This window comes from Myotis lucifugus, unplaced genomic scaffold, assembly GCF_000147115.1.
Source record: "Myotis lucifugus unplaced genomic scaffold, Myoluc2.0 scaffold_505, whole genome shotgun sequence".
Taxonomy (NCBI): Eukaryota; Metazoa; Chordata; class Mammalia; order Chiroptera; family Vespertilionidae; genus Myotis; species Myotis lucifugus.
Window position 1 is genome coordinate 1 of NW_005871553.1, and position 19,944 is coordinate 19,944.

Below are 19,944 nucleotides of genomic sequence, written 5' to 3' on the forward strand. Positions count from 1 at the left end.
CCTTTTCCTTGGCAAACCCCCCCAAATTAGTTGTGAATGTCAGCGAGAAACTCAATCCCAGAGGCAGCGCTCAGAGGGATTCTCAGTGAAGCCCTTAGATTTCTCCTGGAGATGACAGCCCCACCCACAGGCTCCCGCCCACAGGCCTCCCACACCCGTGCATCCCCCATGCCCACCCGCGCATCCACGCTGCTCCTTCAACTGTCCCAGAGGCCTACGCAGTACAGACACTGACCACCAGGGGGGGTTAAGGCGGACCCAGCCACTGCTCTTCCCCCAGGGAGTGACCTGGCTCCCTTTTACGCCCCAAGATGAGTGACGACAGTGACATCCAGGGACGACATCCCTTTCTCCCTCTGGGGCATGGAGAGGGTGGCTGGTTCTATAGCCTCTCAGAGATCAGACAAAAAGGGGGAGCATGCTGAGGTTGCCCCAATGTAAGAAGCTCTAAACACGAAAGACCAGCTTGCACTCTTGTTCCGTGTCATCCTGTTTTGGGAGCTCCCGTGGAAGGTCTCCGGGGCAGGGCACAGCCGAGGCCTCGCTGCCCGCTCCCCGGGGGAGAGGACGACGGAGCAGGTCCTGCCCAGAGGCCTGGGAGGGCCGGCTTGCTTCCCGCAGGGTCTGCAGTATCGGGGTAACTGGACATTCAGAATGACCCTGGAGGCTGCCGGGGGGTCCCAGGACTGGGAGTGCCAGGGGCAAACAAACGCTAGACAAACACTGATTGTAATTTTCACACACACACAACCTTCTTCCGCTATCTGGACTGCGTGCAATGCATTTCTCAGGCAGAACACACAAAAGCAGGGTATCTGGTTTAAAAGTACAGCCTGACAATCCTGTGGTGGGACCACCCCCGTTTCTCCCAGGAGCGGGAAGTGGGCCTCACAGCAAACAGGGCCCCTGGCTGTCCCCCTCCCTGCACCAGCTGTCCCGACTCCCTTCTGCCCAGACCAGCAGGAATGTCAGCAGGAATAGGCAGATAGGCAGATGCAGTTGCAAGAACCGTCCGCACGTAAATGTGCATTTACTACTTAGTTTTCGCTCTTCACTGCACGAGACAGTTGAGATGGCGTAATGCTCAGGACACATGGCGTAGATGGAGCTACGACTTCACAGTCGGTGAGCTCACTGCATCAGGCCTCAGCCCTGTGGTGGGGTCACTTCGCTGCTGTTCCCCAAGTGAACGTTAGCGGTTAGTTTCAGGCACCCGGCGCCCCGTCTCGGAGCTCTGCCGCCTCGAGGACCACTCTGAGCTTCCCACAGCATCACCAGTGCGCGTGGACGTGGGCGCCACCTTCTTCCCTCAGCAGCCACTGGCCTTCATTTCTCTCCCAGAAACAGCACGGCCTCTTCCGCACTTGGCGTCGGCTCTGCACCGTCTGTGCAGGAGACGCTCGGGGACAGGAAGTTACCAGACATGGCGGCTTCTCCCCAGTCATGGATGGAAGTAAGTTTTGGCCACAAAGGCACCAGATCCAAGAACTTCTCTTTCTTTCTCTTTCTTCTTTCTTTCTCTCCTTTCTCTCTCTCTCGCTCCCTCCCTCCCTTCCTTCCTTCCTTCGCTACATTGATGATGAAATGAATAAATGAATGCATTTATCTGACCAGGATTCTTAAATAGTACTACATCAAGATAGCTCAGTATTTTAAAAAATATTTTTATTGATTCTGAGAGAGGGAGGGAGGGAGGGAGGGAGAGAGAGAGAGACATACATCAGTGTAAGAACGAAACATTGATCGACTGCCTCTTACACGCCACCTACCCGGGATTGAGCCTGCAAACCCGGCATGTGCCCTGACCAGGAATCAAACCAGCAACTTTTTTTAAAAATATATTTTATTGATTTTTTACAGAGAGGAAGGGAGAGGGATAGAGAGTTAGAAACATCGATGAGAGAGAAACATCCATCAGCTGCCTCCTGCACACCCCCTACTGGATGTGCCACAACCAAGGTACATGCCCTTGACCGGAATCGAACCCAGGACCCTTGAGTCCACAGGCCGACGCTCTATCCACTGGGCCAAACCGGTCAGGGCAAACCAGCAACTTTTTGGTGCACAGGACGATGTCCAACCAACTGAGCCACCCGGCCAAGGCCCCCCCCCCCCTTTTTTTTAAATAAGAGCAAGCTTATTTAGAAAGTCACAGAGGTAGAAGAACTGAGCTATAGAAGAAACGGGCTGAGGAAACAAGTTACAGCAAAGAAGGCCCTGGGAGCTGAGGGGAGAGAAGGTAAAGGTGAGAGGCCTGGGAGGGGAGGGGGAGGGGAGGGTGGGCACGCTCCCGGAGGGAGAGCCGCCCAAGGATGTCTGTCTCATTGATAACATTTACAGAATTTCTCGCTCAAAACATAACGAAATCCCTCGAAATGACCAGGCAGGTCCATTGGCAAGTAGAATACGATTCACACGAACACAAACGGGCTGGCCTCCCGGAGAGGCGCCGACGGGAGCGGCAGGGCTCGGGTGGCGTCAGGGGCCAGGTCGCCCCAGGAGAAACGCGAGAAGGGCCCAGGCGGTGACTATGCCACAGACTCTGCAAGACAAGGACACGCCAGGACACGGGTCAGCGGGTCCACGGCAGGGGCGAGGGCGTCTGTGTGTGGCCAGTCGGCAGGCAGGTCTGAAAGCTCTGACACAGGCTCGCCCTGTTCTCCCCGACTTTGTTGGCGAAAATGTTCTTTTTCCTCCCACCGCTGTCCACGCCCCAGCGCACTCGTCTCTGGGACACGGAGCACTTTTCCTGCCGAATTACACCCGAGGCTGACACAGGAGAACGGAGCCCAGGCCCAATGTCCTGCTTCAACAGCCTTTCTACAGATCTGGCTCGAACCAGCCGGCCAGAGTCCTTACAAAGCACATTAATGCATCTCCATCTCTCCAGCCACAAGCTCTGGACTCGAACTTGCCTCTGCTCTGGTCTGTCCGTGCCCCACCCCCACGCGGCCACCGAGCAGTCCAAGCCACAGCCGGGTGACCGGGGTCCAGACTTCCTCCCCGGCCCGGGCCCCCAGTGTCTCCACAGACCCACGCGGCACGCCTCGGCCCCAAACCCCCGCGAGCCAGTTTCTCCGCAGCCCTCACCCGCGGCCCGTGCAGTCTCGTCTCCTCACTTGTTCATTCCCAGCACCGTGGCCTCTGCCCAGCGCACCCCAGGCACGTCCCGCCAGAGGCCTCGCGCTGTGGCCCCTCTGCCCGGGCACAGGGCCTCCATCCTCTCCTCCAACAGCACTCCCTCCACTCGCCCCCCGAACTGCTCTTGTCACTAACAGAAGGGGCAGTCCCCTCCTTTACTGGTTACCTCCCGCTCAGCGTGAGCCCCATGAGAACAGGGGCCTGCGATGGTGCCGCATACAGTGGACGCCCAATAAACACGCCAAACGTTACAGAAGAGCCCTGGCCGGTTTGGTTCAGTGGATAGAGCATCGGCCCAAGGACCGAAGGGTCCTGGGTTCCATTCCGGTCAAGGGCACGTACCTCGGTTGCAGGCTTGATTCCTGGCCCTAGTCTGGGTGTGTGTGGGAGGCAACCAATCAATGTCTCTCTCTCATATTGATGTTTCTCTCTGTCTCTCCCTCTTCCTTCCACTCTCTCTAAAAATCAATGAAAAACATCCTCGGGTGAGGATTAGCGAAAAACAAACAAACAAAAACAATGTTACAGAATGCCGTTCAGTTCACCACACTCGTCAGCCACGCCTTAGGACACCCCAGTACGGAGCTGTGCTCGCCCAGCCCGAGCGGGCGCACAGGACAGGCGGGCAGCGGGCAGGAGGGCAGCGGGCAGGCGGGCAGCGGACAGGCGGGCGGCGGGCAGGCCACACTTACTGCAGCAGGCAGTGGACGTCCGGGGAGTGCCTCCAGTACCGGTACAGCGACACCTGCAGCGCGGGGTGGCCCCGGTACTCCTTCAGGACGCTCCGGGCGCTGCGGGAGAGGGTGCTCGGTCAGGCAGGCCGCGCACCTGCGGCTCCGAGCAAGGAGAGGGGTGGCCGGAGGAGGAGAGGGGTGGCCGGAGGAGACAGGACCAGGGCAGCTGAGACCCAGGGCACCTACTCCTTGAACTTGTTGGTCAAGAGCAGGAACTGGTTCCGCGTGAGTCGCCGGACGTCGAATTTGCAGAGACTCTGGAACTCGCGATAGATCTGCTGCTCGGTGACCCCCAGCCACCTCCGGACGCTGAGGACGAGGATGGGGGGCCGGATACTGGGATAATCTGGGCCAGAGAAGTTCTGGAAGACAGGGAGAAGGACAGACGGAGACTCCCACCATCCCTCCTGATGACACACCCAGTCTGGAAATCCTGAGAGAAACTGGGAAGGGCTCCTTCTGGGGCGGGAGAGGGAGGGCGAGGAGGACACAGCGGGTCCGACACCCGCCTCAACTCTGACTGTGGCTGTTGTCAGAGCCCCCTCAGACGCCCAGGACCTGGCCGCCTCCCGGGGCAGCCTCTGACCAGGGAGGAGTGACGGGACCGTACTCACGATCTTGGGGACCCCGGCGCGGATCAGGTTCACCTGGTTCACATAGGGGGCCAGCACGTCCAGGTACAGGGGGAAGGAGGGCTCCGGGGTGGGGCCGGCCCTGCATGGACAGAGCGCCCGGGCACTCAGCACCTGGCGCCATGCACACGCCTCGGCCGAGGCTGCGGCTCGGGGACTACTCCCCTCTCCCCCCACAAGCCCTGGGCTCAGGTCGGTGCTCCCCCCCGCCATGGCCCCCCACCAACCCCAGAAAGGTCCCTCAGGGCCCACGCCAGAGCTTCCAGGGGTCACCGTCTGCTGGTGACAGTTTGCTGACGATCCCTCTGCTGACAAACATTAGCAAAAGGGCTTGGAGAATGAGAGAGAGGCCACTGGCCAGACGGTGACTTTATCATCCCTGGACGCGACATCACCCTCTACTCCGCGTGGAGTCCCTCTTCCCACCACCTCTCTCCACCACCAGCCCCGCCTCCGTCCAGACCTGGCCACGCCCCCAAGCATAGGTCCCAGAGGCAGGCTGCGGAGCGGGCAGAGGGCCACTGCGGCCCTTCTCTGAGCCCCATAGGGCTTTAGGGCTTGAGGAGTAATAGGAATAAGGCTGTAAGGCCCAGGCGCCGGGCACTAGGGACACCTCTGCAGTGGGCTGCCTCTGCTGCTGGCACACGAACCTCCCTGTGGGCACTCAGGCACCATCAACACACAGGAAGGAGGGAGGTGGGGTGGCAGGTTTCTTGTTGAAGTTGTGAGCCTCACAGCTATAGGCTGTAGACGATTTCTGTGCACAGTATCTGTTACTAAAATGGACATAGGCCAAACCCAGCTGAACAGATGACTCCACAATTATTTCCAAGTCAGCCACAAAGAACACGTGACAATGGTGATCGGCTCCTTCAGTGGCTGCTGAGTCCCCCTGAGCAAATGTAACACCATGGATGGACGGACAGAGCGACGGGAAGTGAGTTTCAGGTGTGGGCTGGTGCCCGCGAGCTGGCACCGCAGACCTCAGGGACGGTGCTGCCCAGGAAGTGCAGGCCTCCAGCCTGGGGATCAGGCATCTCCCCCTGTGCCCTTCCGCGGCCTGACTGTGTGGACCCCAAGGACGCGTCCTTCACTGACCTGAACATCTGCCTCCTACCTCGCTGTGATCTGCATGGTTACGAGAAACGTGGTGACAGACACGCCAGCCCAGCCGCTGAGAGGCACGGGGGCAGGTGAGAACCTGAGCCTGACCCCACGGCCGTGGCTCCTGACACACGGGTCTTCCCAGAGCCCGACAGGAGGCCCGAGGTCCGGGACCAGCACGGGGGCGGGTGTGGCAAGGGACTGCTACCCGTCGGGGACTGCATCCGCAGTGACATTCCGCACGCGCCCTCCCTTCTTTGGGAGGTCCTGGCCCACAGCGAGGCTAACGCAGGAGGAAAGGCAGGGACACTCACCCGTGCACTCTCCACAGGAGCAAGTGCGCCACTTTCAGAAGAACTGGGGGGAAAGCAGAGATGGAAGACGTCAGGGCTCAAGCTGACCACCTGGTCACACATGCGGACGCATGCCTTTTCCCCGTTATGTGCAACCACTGGGAATGCACGGGATGGCAGGGGTTAGCACCAACAAAGCATGGGTCTCCTTTACTTATTTTTGTTAATCCTCACCAGAGCATGTTTTTTCCTCTGATTGTTGAGAGACATGGACGGGAGGGAGGAGGAGAGAGAGAGAGAAACATTCATGTGAGGGAGACACAGTGGTTAGTTGCGTCCCACATACACCCAACCGGGGCCAGGAATTAAACCTGCAACCCAAGTATGTGCCCTGGACTGGGAATCGAACCCGAGACCTTTATGTGCACAGCCGGTGCTCTAACCACTGAGTAACAGCCAGGGTAACCAAGACTAGTCTTTTATTTTTTTAAAAAATATTTGTATTGGTTTCAGAGAGGAAGGGAGAGGGAGAGAGATGGAAACATCAACAGTGATAGAGAATCACTGATCAGCCACCTCCTACACGTCCCCTACTGGGGATGGAGCCCACAACCCAAGCCTGTGCCCTAACCGGAACCCTGACCTCCTGGTTCCTAGGCAATGAGCCACACCAGTCAGGCCAGTCTTCCTTTAAACCAGTGGTTCTCAACCTTGGCTGCACATCAGAATTCCTGGGAATCTATTTTTTTTTTAATATAGAGGAAGGGAGAGGGAGAGAGATGGAAACATCAACAGTGATAGAGAATCACTGATCAGCCGCCTCCTACACGTCCCCTACTGGGGATGGAGCCCACAACCCAAGCCTGTGCCCTAACCGGAACCCTGACCTCCTGGTTCCTAGGCAATGAGCCACACCAGTCAGGCCAGTCTTCCTTTAAACCAGTGGTTCTCAACCTTGGCTGCACATCAGAATTCCTGGGAATCTATTTTTTTTTTAATATTTCTTTATTGATTTCAGAGAGGAAGGGAGAAGGAGAAAGAGATAGAAACATCAATGATGAGAATCATTGATCGGCTGCCTCTTGCACGCCCCCTACTGGGGATCGAGCCCACAACCCAGGCATGTGCCCTTGGCCAGAATCAAACCTGGGATCCTTCAGTCCACTGAGCCAAGCCGGCTAGGGCGGGAATCTTTTTAAAATTCTGATTTCTGGACCTCATCCTCCGGAAATTCCATTTCTTTGTTACTAATGTTGTGGCCCCACCCCATAACAAAGAAACAGAATTTCCAGAGGATGAGGCCCAGAAATCAGGATTTTAAAAAGAATCCCAGGTGATTCTAATGTGCAGCCAAAGTTGAGAACCACTGCTTTAAAGGGACAGCGACCCACCTGATCCGCAGAGGAAGGCGTCGTATGCTGCTTCGTGGGGGAACTTTGTCTCAGCTGAGGCGAGTTCCGGAGGCAGGAGAGAGTCAAGCAGCGATTAGAACCACCTGGAAGAGGAGGCTCCCCCCACCTAGCATCACACGTGTGGGCTGTGAACCCACCCCTGTCCCCGCCCCAATTCCACACGGGCATTGGCCGTGCACACACAGCCTCCACCTCCTTCCTCCAGATACCTGAGCACGCCTCACCCCCCACACTCACCTCCAGTCCTCACGGCGCCCCCCACCCCCCACGACCCATGAGCACCCACAGGAGGAGGCAGCGGAGAGCCGAGAGCCCCCCCACAGGCCACTCACCATGGCAAAGGGGAGCAGACGCCCCACCCAGGGCCTCGGGTGCCGCCAGGATGGCTCCTTTCGAGCGAGGGGTTCAGGGGGCACAGCCCGGGACACCGTGGAGAACACCCCTGCCGCCGGGGCCCCGCCTGAGCTCTAGCCCTCAGTGCTTTGCCAGCTGTGAGGAGCCCGCACCGCGGCACATACCGTATCTCTCGCACTTGCTGGCGTGAATGATCACTGGCCCAGAGTCCTTGGTGGGATTCAACTCACTGTCAGGAGAGAAAAGGATAAAGACCATTCGCTGAGAACAGTCCCTCTGCTTCTCCTCTCGCCACCCCAGGTTCATATGAATAAAACTGTCCTCAGACCCGAGACACCTCTAAGGGAACGAGAAAAAGGCACGGACCCAGGCCCGGGCAAATATGGCCTTGGGAATGCGGCCACGGGATGGGTGAGAGAACAGCAGGCTCAGCGGCCCCTTCACCTGAGCCCGGCGCCCACATGAACTCCACACCGGCCCTGCCGGGGGCTGGCTGTCCCGGGGTCTTCAGGACAAACAGAGATGATCACTCCTGCATCCCGCACGGCCAGCAGCTGAGGCCTGACCAGGCACCCACAGGGGAGGCGCTGGCATCTCCCATTCACGCAATGTTGAATGTGCACCTACTATGCCTGGCACTGCTTTAGGCCCGAGAGAAATGCCAGGTTCCCAAGAAACACCAAACCACCCTGTTCTCACACAGCTCATCACCCCGGCAACGGGACACAGATCAAAGGAGAAATGAAGCCCTGGCCCACAGGAAGCACCACATCGTCCAACAGCTGTACTGACGATGGGCCCCGGCCCCTCCCTCTAGAACAGAGTTCCTCGACCTCAGCACCAGGAACACCGGGCGGGAGGGCGCTGGGCTGGGGCCTCCTGTGCGTCCTGGCCTCGCGCCCAGGCGTCAGTGGCACCCCCAGTGGTAAGTGTCTCGGCATTGCCGACGTGTCCTGGGAGCCAAACCGCCCAGAAGCAGCTCCGGACGACGGCTCCGCACCTGTTCAGGACTTCGTACACCTCGGAGAGATTGGAAACCCTCGGGAAATTCAGGTCCTGCCGTCACGGAAAACAAACGAGGGGGAAGAAAGGGTTTGCTTTGGTTTATTATCTGCTTCAGGTGTTGTCAAATGCTCATTGAAATGACCCGGAAAAAAATGTCAATTCCCACCACCTCTTCTTTCTCTTCAGACATCCCCTCCTTATTTCGGACGCCAGGGCTCCTATGGCCTGGGCCTGGGTCCCTCTGGGCCCCAATCACCTAAACGAGCAAAAGCTGCCACAGACACAGCTCATCCCATCTTCCTTCAAAGACAAGTGCTTAAGGGCTTCTAGAAACTCAGACTCCAAGGCATCAGACCCAGGGCACACATGTGGGACCAGGCATGGCAAGGACCACGTCCCATGGAAAGGAGCACCGCTGGTTCCCTGAGATGAGCCCCACCCCCACCCTCTCACCCCTAGGACGACACAGTGACATGGAGACCAGCAGCATCACAGACACCGTCAGGGCTGAGATATGTGAGCTACAAAAAGCGTGCATCTCCAGGCAAATATATATATATATAAATATATATATTATATATACATATATATAAAATAATAAAAGCATAATATGCTAATTTAACCAGACGAGCTTCCAGACAAAGCTGGGACTGCCAGGGAAGCCCAGGTCCCGGGTGCCAGAGTGAAACTATTGCCAGCAGCCAGGGGAAGGAAGGCCTACTCTTGCATGAATTTCATGCATAGGGCCTCTAATATATATATATTTCCTCTATCTTTGTTACTCAGTTTAACTTTTATTTAAAAATATATTTTTAGCCCTGACCGGTTTGGCTCAGAGGACAGAGCATTGGCCTGCGGACTGAAGGGTCCCAGGTTCGATTCCAGTCAAGGGCATGTACCTTGGTTGTGGGCACATCTCCAGTGAGGGGTGTGCAGGAGGCAGCTGATCGATGTTTCTAACTCTCTATCCCCTCTCCCTTCCTCTCTGTAAAAAATCAATAAAATGTATTTAAAATATATATATATATTTTTATTGATTTCAGAGAGGAAGAGAGAGAGAGAGAGAGAGAGAGAGAGAAACATCAATGATGAGAGAGAATCATTGAGCAGCTGCCTCCTGCATGTCCCACACTGGAGATTGAGCCCGCAATCCAGGCATGTGCCCTGACCAGGAATTAAATCATGACCTCATGGTTCATAGGTCAACACTCAACCACAGAGCCACGCCGCCTGGGTCTCAGTTTAACTTCTTAACTGCATTTAAACCAATTGGGTGCTTCCCTCCAAATGCACAACAGAAGTCACCTGAGAGCCTCAGAAATCCATCCCCCTCTCCCCCAACCAGAGGAGCTGACGGTAGGGCCAGGTGTCAAAACTTGGCTCCAGGTGGTTCTAATGGGCTGTCGGGTTGAAAACCCAGGACCTTAAGGCTAAGGCTCAATAGAGATGTTTTCCTCAAGATTTTTCAAGAGGCCCGCCCCCCCATGCCCTTTAAGCATGGTGCAAATACTAGGCATGTGTCAACTGCTGTTGTTGAATCTAAATAAGCACAGCAACTGGACACAAGTAAGTCAGCACATGGGAGCGTGAGGGAGGGAGGCAAGGGTTACATGGAAGCCACTATGATCCAGAGGGGCTAGAGCCCAGAAGGAAAGCGATGCTGGTTGTAAACTATGAGGAAAGGGTTCAAGGAACAACTTTTGGAGAGAGAGGGCTGTGTTGCTGGGATAAAGCATCCCTTAGCCCGAGGCAGGTGCGTTCTTTACCTTCCATATGTCCTTGGTCACATTCTTGGTGTCGAGGAGGACGGGAAAGAGGCTGTGGATATTCTGCTTGAACTGGTGGTAGCTTTCTGAAGGAGAGACCCAGACGGGCAGAGGTGAGTTTGTTGGCAAAATGGGAAGGGGAGTTCTTCACCTCACTTGTCACCCCTGGTTAATGAGTAAAACGAAAGAGAGAGAGGAGACCCTCATTCCTGCTCGTGAAGGGTTTCTCAATCTCAAGCCCAGCCGCCACCACCGTTTGCAACAGCAAAAGCCAAACGGTTTCCCAGGAAGTTCTGCTCCATGGAGTTGGCAAAGTTCTAGCCACTGGGAAAAGGAGGAAGAGGTGTTGCTGGGAATCAGATAGGAAATCAGCATTTGTAAACGACTGTCCAGGGAAAAATCCACTAAAAACATTATAATGAGGGTCGTGCCCTGATAACGATTTCTAACTTGGTATGCTCATCAAAATCACACCTGCATGGAGTTTAAACAGGTTTCCCACAAACACAAACAACACCCCCAGGCTCTCCTCCCCACCCCCCCCCGCCCTTACATTTTCTGCTCCCCAAGGCAACTTCTTTTCCTGTTGGTGCCATGCCCACCGCTCTAACATCACATCTGCCTGACAGGTGGCTTTCCAGTGTTAGGCCCTTCACCACTGGCCTCCCTCCGTGAAGCCAGCGCTACCTCAGCCACGGCAGCGCCTCATCACAGCCCCTGGGGGGGGGGTGCGCGTGCGGGTGCTCCTACGGGAGCAGGATTCTGGGCCAACGTCCCTCCAGGCAGCGAACTAGGATCAAGGGAAGGACAGCGCCAGGCGGGCCCTACCTGGGAGGGGCCTGAAGAACTTCTCATGCAGATGCAGCAGGTCCATCATCATGTTATGTCCCACCAAGGGCTACTTGGAGGAAAGCGACAGGGAGGAAAAGGAAGCTTTACAAAGGAGAGAAACGGGCGCTGCTTGCAAAGGGTGCAGCTTCAGAACCCACTGCATCCTGACCACGTGGCCATCCCATCGCCACCCCCCTCTCCCTCCCGGAAAAGGAGAAAAGCAGTGAGCAGGAGGGGCCTGAGGCCGGGCCACACTGGGACCCAAACTGGGAAGCAGAGCAGCACTCCTTCCCGGGAGTTTTAGGTCAATCAGAGCTGAAATGCCTACGGACAGTCTCTCCTCCAGTCTACCCACCATGCTCTGGTGCCAGTCAGATCCGCACAGACAGTTCTCAATTCTCAACAGGGAGGAACCACTCATCTCAAGATCTCCCTGTTGGAGCCCAGCAGGGCCACGGCCAGAGAGAGAGGCCGCTGCAGACCCAGAAGAGAGAGACTTTCTTTTCTTTTTTTAAAAAAATATATTTTATTGGTCTTTTACAGAGAGGAAGGGAGAGGGATAGAGAGTCAGAAACATCGATCAGCTGCCTCCTGCACACCTCCTACTGGGGAAGTGCCCGCAACCAAGGTACATGTCCTTGACCGGAATCGAACCTGGGACCCTTCAGTCCGCAGGCTGACGCTCTATCCACTGAGCCAAACCGGCCAGGGCGAGAGAACCTTTCCTACCTTCTGGGCTTTCACCAGCATCTGGAAAAACACAGAGAAGCCCCTGGCGGAGAGCAGGATCTTCTCCTTCCAGCAGCTCTCTCGGTCGCAGGACGTGTTCTGGAGGTACCAGCGGTGCTGCCTGCTCACTTTCTTCACTATCACCTGGGATGAAAGGAGACAGTCCCCAGTCCTGGGAGCGCTGCCAAAGACCTGGTCCTTCATCTCAAAGGGGAGGGGGAAGAGGCGGAGGGGGCGGGAGAGGGACACAAAGAGACAGACAGACACATTTCACAGAGGCCCGCTTTGGCCGAGGAGAGAGAGGATGGGTGGCTCAGGTGCCCACTGCAGGGGAGGCCTCACCGCCTGGTCTCTCAGCACCGTCCAGATGTCCGGGAGGGCCTGCCTCAGCACCAGCTGGACCTCGAAGGCCTGGAAGCCTACAGCAAGGAGACACAGCTCACACAGGACCCCGCAGCCTGGACCAGCTCTCCGCCTCCCCTCGAGAGGGGCCGAGGGAATAGGAGCTGAGAGGCCCATCAGATGGGAAGGGGCGCCCAAGCCCATGGCCCACGCGCAGGGACCAGGGACGGCGAGTTGCGCAGATCTTCCAAGGCTCACACATTTCACTGCAGAACAGCAAAGAGAGGCCTTGCATACGTGGCCGCAGCCCCACAGAAAGGCCTCAGGCCTGGGACGCTGGCAACCGTGCGGTGCAGACTCAAGTTTTCCAAACTTCCAGTGTCTGATGGAAACCCCAGCGTGGCACCAGCAAAGACCGTCAGTTATTCTCCGTGAAGAGACAGGCTCACTATTTTTCACTTGACAATATGATTGAAAATCCCCTCGTCAAAATAACTACATTCGGTTCTTTAAGAAAAAATAATATCCCATGAAAAAAAATTAAAAAGCTGCTAATTCGGCTCTCAACTCAAAACGTGCACAAGTTCTTTTCCTCGAGACAGGCCCTGCAGTGTCGTAGGCGGCAGCAACGTCTAATGCGTACCGACTTCTCGACATGTGCATTTGGACACACAGAATGTTTAAAAAGATGAGCAAAGATGGAGATTTAATAAAATTAAGAATTATTACTGCTTTGCCAAGGAGAGTAAGTAACATTGGATTTTTTAAAATCCTCACTTGAGGATATATTCATTGATTTTACAGAAAGGGAGGGAGGGAGGGAGAGAAAGAGAGAAAGAGAGAGAGAGAGAGAGAGAGAGAGATCAATCGGTTGCCTCTCGTACGCGCCCGAACTGGAGCCTGAACCCACCACCAAGGTATGTTCCCTGACCAGGACTCTAACCCGCAACCTTTCGATGTGCAGGACAACACTCCAACCAACCGAGCCACACTGGCCAGGGCAAAATTGAATTTTTTAAAACTGAGAGTAGCCCTAACGGGTTTGGCTCAGTGGATAGAGCGTCGGCCTGCAGACTGAAAGGTCCCAGGTTCGATTCCGGTCAAGGGCATGTACCTTGGTTGCGGGCACATCCCCAGTAGGGGGTGTTCAGGAGGCAGCTGATCGATGTTTCTGACTCTCTATCCCTCTCCCTTCCTCTCTGTAAAAAAATCAGTAAAATATATTTTTAAAAAATAAAACTGAGAGTAACTGGTGACAGAACCCACTGATGCCTGGCATGAGGACGGCACGCCTTCATCTGTGCCCGGTGCTGACAGGCCCGCCCACCTGTGCTTCGATGCCATCAGTGCAGATGGCACCTGACGGCGGCAAGTGATAGCCGAGTGGTGTTGTGACACTACTTTTGACCTCTTGGACCCTTGGAAAGGGCCTGAGACCCCTGGGGTCCACGGACCAGGGCATGTTCACTGTGAATGCACTCTCACCGTGGGGGGAACTCCGGGGTCAGAGTAAACACGGGGACACAGGACACTCAGGGCTGGGCTCCAAGGCGGAACTTCCCTTCCTCCACCTTAACATTCAGAAAGTCTAACAGCCTTCACCTTGGAACTGAGGGCAGAGCTTTCTCTCTCCACCAGGACCCTGAGCCAATGCCTGGCCGGGGAGAAGAGGGTGTGTGAGTGACCAACTGGACCGACGCCCCCTGCCTACCAGTGATCCCAGGGAGCGTCATCCAGTCGCCTTCCTCCGCCAGGTGCAGCCACCGCGTCACCTCATCGATCACCGCCTTCATTTGATCTTTGTCCAGGGAACTGAAAATGGGCACAGGAAGGGGGGACGTTGGAGGAACCCTCCAGAACCGGGAGATGACGTGAACCTGGGAGCGGCTCCTGAGCCTCCAGTGTTAACACTGTGATCCTGGCAAGAAAATGCACCCAGAAAAGACCATTTGTTTTCCGAGCCGGCTCTGCAGCAGGACACAGGAGCTGGGCAGACCCCGCCCACGCGTGCACAGGGGACTGCGCCATCCCTGCTGCCCGGCCCTGGGAGGAGGCCTGGCTGCCTAACTCAGCTCCGAGGTGAGAAAGCACCATCTGGTGGAGTGAGGAGGAGACAGGAACTGTGAGCACATCTCCTGTCTTAGGGAAGAAGAACATCATGTTATTTGAGGTACAGAAAGCCTTTTCATGAAAATAACAGAAGGCTCAAATTTCAAATGGTTTTTTCCCCTTACAAAAAGCTACATTTTTATGTGAAAACCACAAAAAGAGTAAAATTTTTTTAAAAAAGCAAGAAACTCCACCATCACATAAGACAATGACCTGGACCCAGTGATGACTCCTCATTCTGCAGAGTTAACAGCTGTCAAAGGCATGAACCTGAAGCCCCAGGAGCTTACACAGTTTGTTCAAAACCAGGGAACTGACACAGGGCCTGCCCGGGCCCAGGGGGCTGCCCCTTCCGCCACACATGCTGCCACCCGCCCACCACGCCACCCCCAACCCCGCTCTGCAGGAGGGCAGGACCTCAAGGATGACAACTGGCACTGGAGGCCGAGGGGAAAGGGCAGAAGCCCTGCCCTCAGGGGACACGTCCATCCAAGTTGAGGCATGTGACCAGCTCGGTCAGGGTCCCCCTAAAAACTCCCAAGGTCACACTGAAGGCCAACACACCATCCGCAGTGAGTCCCACAGAGCCGTGTCCCCACAGCCCTGGGGGCAGGTCCTGCTCAGAGCACCAAGTTAAGGCTCTTTGCCTTCTTCCTTCATTTGAAGCCCTGAACTCCCACTCGGGGCAGAGAGGCTGCCCCCTCGGCGTGGGGATGGGTTCACCAGCACTCGGAGCAGTTATGTGCGACTGAGCTCAGGCCAGACGCCTCCCCAGCTTAGGGGACGCGTGAGGTCACCGCACTCCGGAGGCAGCAGGCCTGCCCACAGGAAGTGCACAAACCCAGCCCCAGAGAAACCCACCAGGCACCTGAGCGTGGCTGTACCTGCGGACTCTCCAGTTCCCAGTCAGGATGTTGTGTTTGATTTGCTTCTCCTGCTCTTCGTTCATGTAGGGGATTCCATGTTTGAGAAACTAAAGACAGGAAGAGAAGCAGGAGGCTGGCCGGTGGAGCCACCCTCTGCGTGGGGAGCAGAGCAAAAAGAACCCTCCCTCGTCCGGTTTCACGTGGACGTGAACGGGAAGGAAACGGGACCAGAGACCCTTCCGAACCCCGTCTCCCTCCCCTGTGGCGTCTCCCTCCCCCATGGTGCACCTTGTTATAGTCGAAGCCATACTGATTCAGAAACTGTACGCTAGAGGCCTGGAAAGAGAATTCCGAGTCCAGAATCCCAAACGTCGTAGGGAAGAGAAAGAAGTTACAGGAATGGGCTACGTACCTACAAAAGAACGGGAGCATAAGGAGGAAAAGCCAAACCCATTTTCAAAGCTCTGGCTCAGAGCAGGCTTCCGAGTGGGCTCCTTTCCCTTGAGAAGCATCTGAATGTCGGCTGTTCCCAGTCCTGTGACTGGCCCCGGGGGGTGAGGGGGGCCATGAAAAGAGGCAGAGACCCTGCCCTCGAAGAGCAGGATCTGCCCCCCCCCCCCAATCCTGAGCCCGCGGCACCGCCATCCCATCATTTCTGACCGTTGGTGCCTGAGCTACCTCGCCCTCCCCTCGGGGTAACACTGTGTTCACTGCCACCCTGGAGGCCCGTGCAGGACGCCATGGCAACAGGGAAGGAGCGATGAAGGTGCAGGGCAGGTGTCAGGAAAGGCCCCCAGAAAAGGTGTTGCTTCCAGAGACTTGAAGGACAAGCCGAGTCTGCAGGGGAGAGAGCAGGGGCAGGGCACAGGAACAGGGGAGAGGATGGGGCGTCCGGGGCCAACGTGGCTGAGAGCCTGAAGCAGAATTTGGGGAGAGGCGGTGGAGACAATCACTGGGCAAGAGCCAGGGTCATGCAAAGGTCTTTATACGCACTTGTTCGACTCGCCTGCGACGCTGGAAAACACAGACAGTCCTAGAAGAACAGCAGGGGGGTGAGTACCAAAGAGATACCAGAAGTTAACTACCAAAACAAAACGTTTGAACAGTGCTTTGAATCCAGAAATACTGCGTGGGCTTTAGAAGAGGATAAGCTCATAAAAAAAAAAAAGGAGGAGGAGGAAGAGGAGCAGGAGGAACAGGAGGAGCAGAAGGAGAGGAAGAAAAGACAGATCCAAAACACCAACCTGGTCAAACTGTAATTCACACTGAAATTACTCAAACATAATTGTGAGTGGTTCTTCAAACACAGAAGTAAAGTGAAAGCGACATTTTTATAGCTTTAAAACTAACCAGAGGGGACACCCCAAACCATGAAGATGTATATATTTAATTGCCTTCAAATGTCTGCGTTGTTAAAAAGACCGTTCACAAAGTGAAAAGGACTTCCGAGTAGGGGGAAAACAATAGAAACAGATCTATTTCCCATACTTTTCAAAGAGGCCTTGCCATCAAGTTAAACAACCACAATAGAATTAGCAAAGGACAAGGAGACAGCAACACACACACAAAGATGTTCACCATCATTCACAGGACAAGCAAGGGTCAGTAAAATCTGTCCAGGCCTGTTTTTATAAATAAAGTTTTATTGGAATACAGCCATGCTCATTCATTTATATACTGTCTGTGGCTGATTTCCATCAACAATGGCAAAACTGAGTAATGTAACAGACCACATGGCCTGTAAAACCGAACAGATTTACCGCATAGCCTTTACAGAAAAGTTTGTTGACCCTGTATTAATAGTGTCCATCAGAATAACGAGCACATCATTTTTCCTCCACTCGGTGAGCAACATCCATTTAAGAGTGACAACAGCCAGCGTGAGGGACGGGAGGGAGCAGGCACATTCATGTTGTCAGTGGGAGTCACCGTCATCTTGTGGATGGTTGGTAGGAGGAGGAACAGGTTGGCACCACACAACACTTTAACACATCCTCTTTAACTCTGCAATTCCACTGCGGAAGTACCCCGCACACTTAGTATAACATATACTCACAAAAGTGATGCATAAATACTCAGCTAGTCAGTGCAACCTTGTTTTATCAGACACAAATGGTAACCAAAGCATGCATCAGTAGGCGATTGAGTCAATGGATACATTCTTAGTTTGGAGTACAACTGTTAAAAATGAACAAGAGGTCTGCATGTGCTGATGTAGACCGAGCTCTACACCCCTAAGTCAGTGGTTCTCAACCTTCTGGCCCTTTCAAAGAGTTCCTCATGTTTTTACCCCCAACCATAAAATTATTTCCGTTGCTACTTTATAACTGTAATGTTGCTACTGTTATGAATCGTAATGTAAATATCTGATATGCAGGATGGTCTTAGGCGACCCCTGTGAAATGGTCGTTTGACCGCCAAAGGGGTTGCGACCCACAGGTTGAGAACCGCTGCCCTAAGTGAAAACAAAAAGATGCAGAACAAAATGTGCCCAGTATGACCTTGTTTATGTAAGTTTTCTCTAAAGAAAAATCAGCTGAAACCGGTTTGGCTCAGTGGATAGAGCTTCGGCCTGTGGACTGAAAAGTCCTGGGTTTGATTCCGGTCAAGGGCATGTACCTTGGTTGCGGGCACAGTGGGAGATGTGCAGGAGGCAGCTGATCGATGTTTCTCTCTCATCGATGTTTCTAACTCTCTATCTCTCTCCCTTCCTCTCTGTAAAAAGTCAATAAAATATATTAAAAAAAAAAAACATACATATTTTTCCTTGAAAGAAGGTTCGGGTTCCTTAATGTTGATTTAGTTAGGCATGAAATAGTGCTGCTAAATTAACTTCCGCTTGTCCCAAAGTGTAAGATCCGACAGGCATAACACGACCAAAAACCAAACAAGCACAAAAGGTGATAGCCAGGCTCTTTGAAAGATGTCAAAGCTGTCTGATCAGTACGAACAGGAAGACAATAAAAGTAGCTCTCCTAGTAACTCATGATCACACTCACCAATCTGACAGATTGTAAATTGCTGAACACTCCGACGGGTCTTTAGGTACCACTCCGATGGCAAGTCAAAAAGACTGTGAAAAAACGGGCATCTCATTCCACAGGCCGCGAGATGGCATCAAGGCGCCCAGCCTCGCGCTGGGTCAGCACCTCTCAGCCACTTACGGGGAACGCTGCTAGCATTTAGTGGGCGGAGGCCAGGTCCCCAGGGCCCCACACAACACGCCATCCTGCCCGCCCAGCGCCAATGGGTGCCTGCTGAGAAACCAGGCTGGTATGGCCAGGATGCCACCCGAGGGGCACAGGTGAGCGCCTCTCTAGCTCGGCTCTAAGGCAGCTTTAGCTTTACCTGATCTGCTGGGACCCGGACAGGTTAGTGCGAAGGCCCGTGAACTCTATGTCCAGACCTGCCGGGAAGGCAAAAAAGACAAGAGTCCCATGCCCTAGCTCCGTGGTCGGAAACTGCGGCTCGAGAGCCACATGCGGCTCTTTGGCCCCTTGAGTGTGGCTCTTCCTAAGCCTTAGGAGTACCCTAATTAAGTTAATAACAATGTACCTACCTAAATAGTTTAAGTTTAAAAAATTTGGCTCTCAAAAGAAATTTCAATCGTTGTACTGTTGATATTTGGCTCTGTTGACTAATGAGTTTGCCGACCACTGGCCTAGCTGGTTTTGCTCAGTGGATAGAGCGTTGGCCTACGGACGGAAGGGTCCCAGGTTTGATTCCGACCAAGGGCACTATGCCTGGGTTGCGGACTCGGTCCAATGTGCAGGAGGCAGCCAATCAATGATTCCCTCTCATCATTGATGTTTCTACCTCTCTCTTCCTCTCCCTTCCTCTCTGAAATCAATAAAAAATATATACATATATTAAAAAAAAAAAAAAAAAAAAAGACAGGAGTCCCCAGGCGCAGACCAGTGCCACCGCTGTTCATGCTGGAAAATGACTGTAAATGCTGCAGGTGGCAAAGTGCTTGGCTCACCTTTGTGCTCAAGAGGCCAGGTGAGTTCAAAGGGAAAGCGGAGGCCACCCGGGTCCCGCGGCGTGGTTCCGCCCGGACCACCGTGGGCCAGGGGGTACCTGCGGCCGGACGCCCCAGGCCGAGGAAGAACCTGTCCTTCGAAGGGGCCCTCCCTGAGCCTCCACGGCCTGGCCTAGCCTAGCGGCTGCCCCTGCCCGGCCTCACCTCCCCGCCCCGCCCCCCTCGCCACCCCAACACCCCCACCGCAGGCTCCCCCAGCGCAGAGGGCCCTGCGACCTGGCCCGGAACCCCCGGACCTCACCCAGGAAGTCCGCGCCCTGGACCAGCTCCTGCAGCAGAGGGAGGCTCTGCTCGAACTCGTCCGCGCCCACGTCCATGGCCACGCTGCCTCGTAGCTCCGCGGGCACCCACTGCGGCCACGCGCCGCGCGCTGGCCTTAAAGGGCGCGCGCAGGGAAACGGGCCGCCCCGCGCCGGGCGCCTCCCTATTGGGCTGAAGGCCCGCGCCTCCTGCTCGCTCTAAGGAGTTGGGTTTTAGCAACCAATGAATGGGCAGGTGCAGGAAAACCAATGTTTCTGTCCCTAAAAACCAATTTGTTTATATAATAAATAAATAAATGTCTCCACTGGGGTATTTATTGATCA

The 19,944-nt window shown here is 54.9% G+C and overlaps 1 protein-coding gene across 1 annotated transcript; it reads right to left on the bottom strand.

Annotated features, from left to right (window-relative positions):
* Positions 1 to 2,347: 2,347 nt before the first annotated feature.
* On the bottom strand, positions 2,348 to 19,677 carry PNLDC1 (PARN like, ribonuclease domain containing 1). Its single transcript, XM_023744989.1, has 19 exons — positions 19,577 to 19,677; positions 18,667 to 18,897; positions 18,318 to 18,391; positions 16,312 to 16,351; positions 15,607 to 15,730; positions 15,337 to 15,425; positions 14,055 to 14,155; positions 12,344 to 12,420; positions 12,002 to 12,145; positions 11,270 to 11,339; positions 10,442 to 10,527; positions 8,671 to 8,726; positions 7,835 to 7,899; positions 7,296 to 7,349; positions 5,926 to 5,968; positions 4,490 to 4,589; positions 4,062 to 4,237; positions 3,834 to 3,932; positions 2,348 to 2,542 (listed from the first exon to the last, which is right to left on the bottom strand). The coding sequence occupies exons 1-19, from the start codon at positions 19,675 to 19,677 to the stop codon at positions 2,479 to 2,481; spliced, it is 1,794 nt and encodes a 597-aa protein (XP_023600757.1). The 3' UTR covers positions 2,348 to 2,478.
* Between the last annotated feature and the right edge of the window lie 267 nt (positions 19,678 to 19,944).

What these genes read in the sequence shown, in the direction of transcription:
- PNLDC1 (XM_023744989.1), bottom strand. Translation starts at nt 19,677, where the DNA reads ATGGACGTGGGCGCGGACGAGTTCGAGCAGAGCCTCCCTCTGCTGCAG. An exon ending in TGACCAAGGACATATGGAAG is followed by an intron (nt 8,727 to 10,441) that starts GTAAAGAACGCA and finishes CCGTGACGGCAG; the next exon opens with GACCTGAATTTCCCGAGGGT. An exon ending in GCGCCGGGGTCCCCAAGATC is followed by an intron (nt 4,238 to 4,489) that starts GTGAGTACGGTC and finishes CCTGTCTTCCAG; the next exon opens with AACTTCTCTGGCCCAGATTA.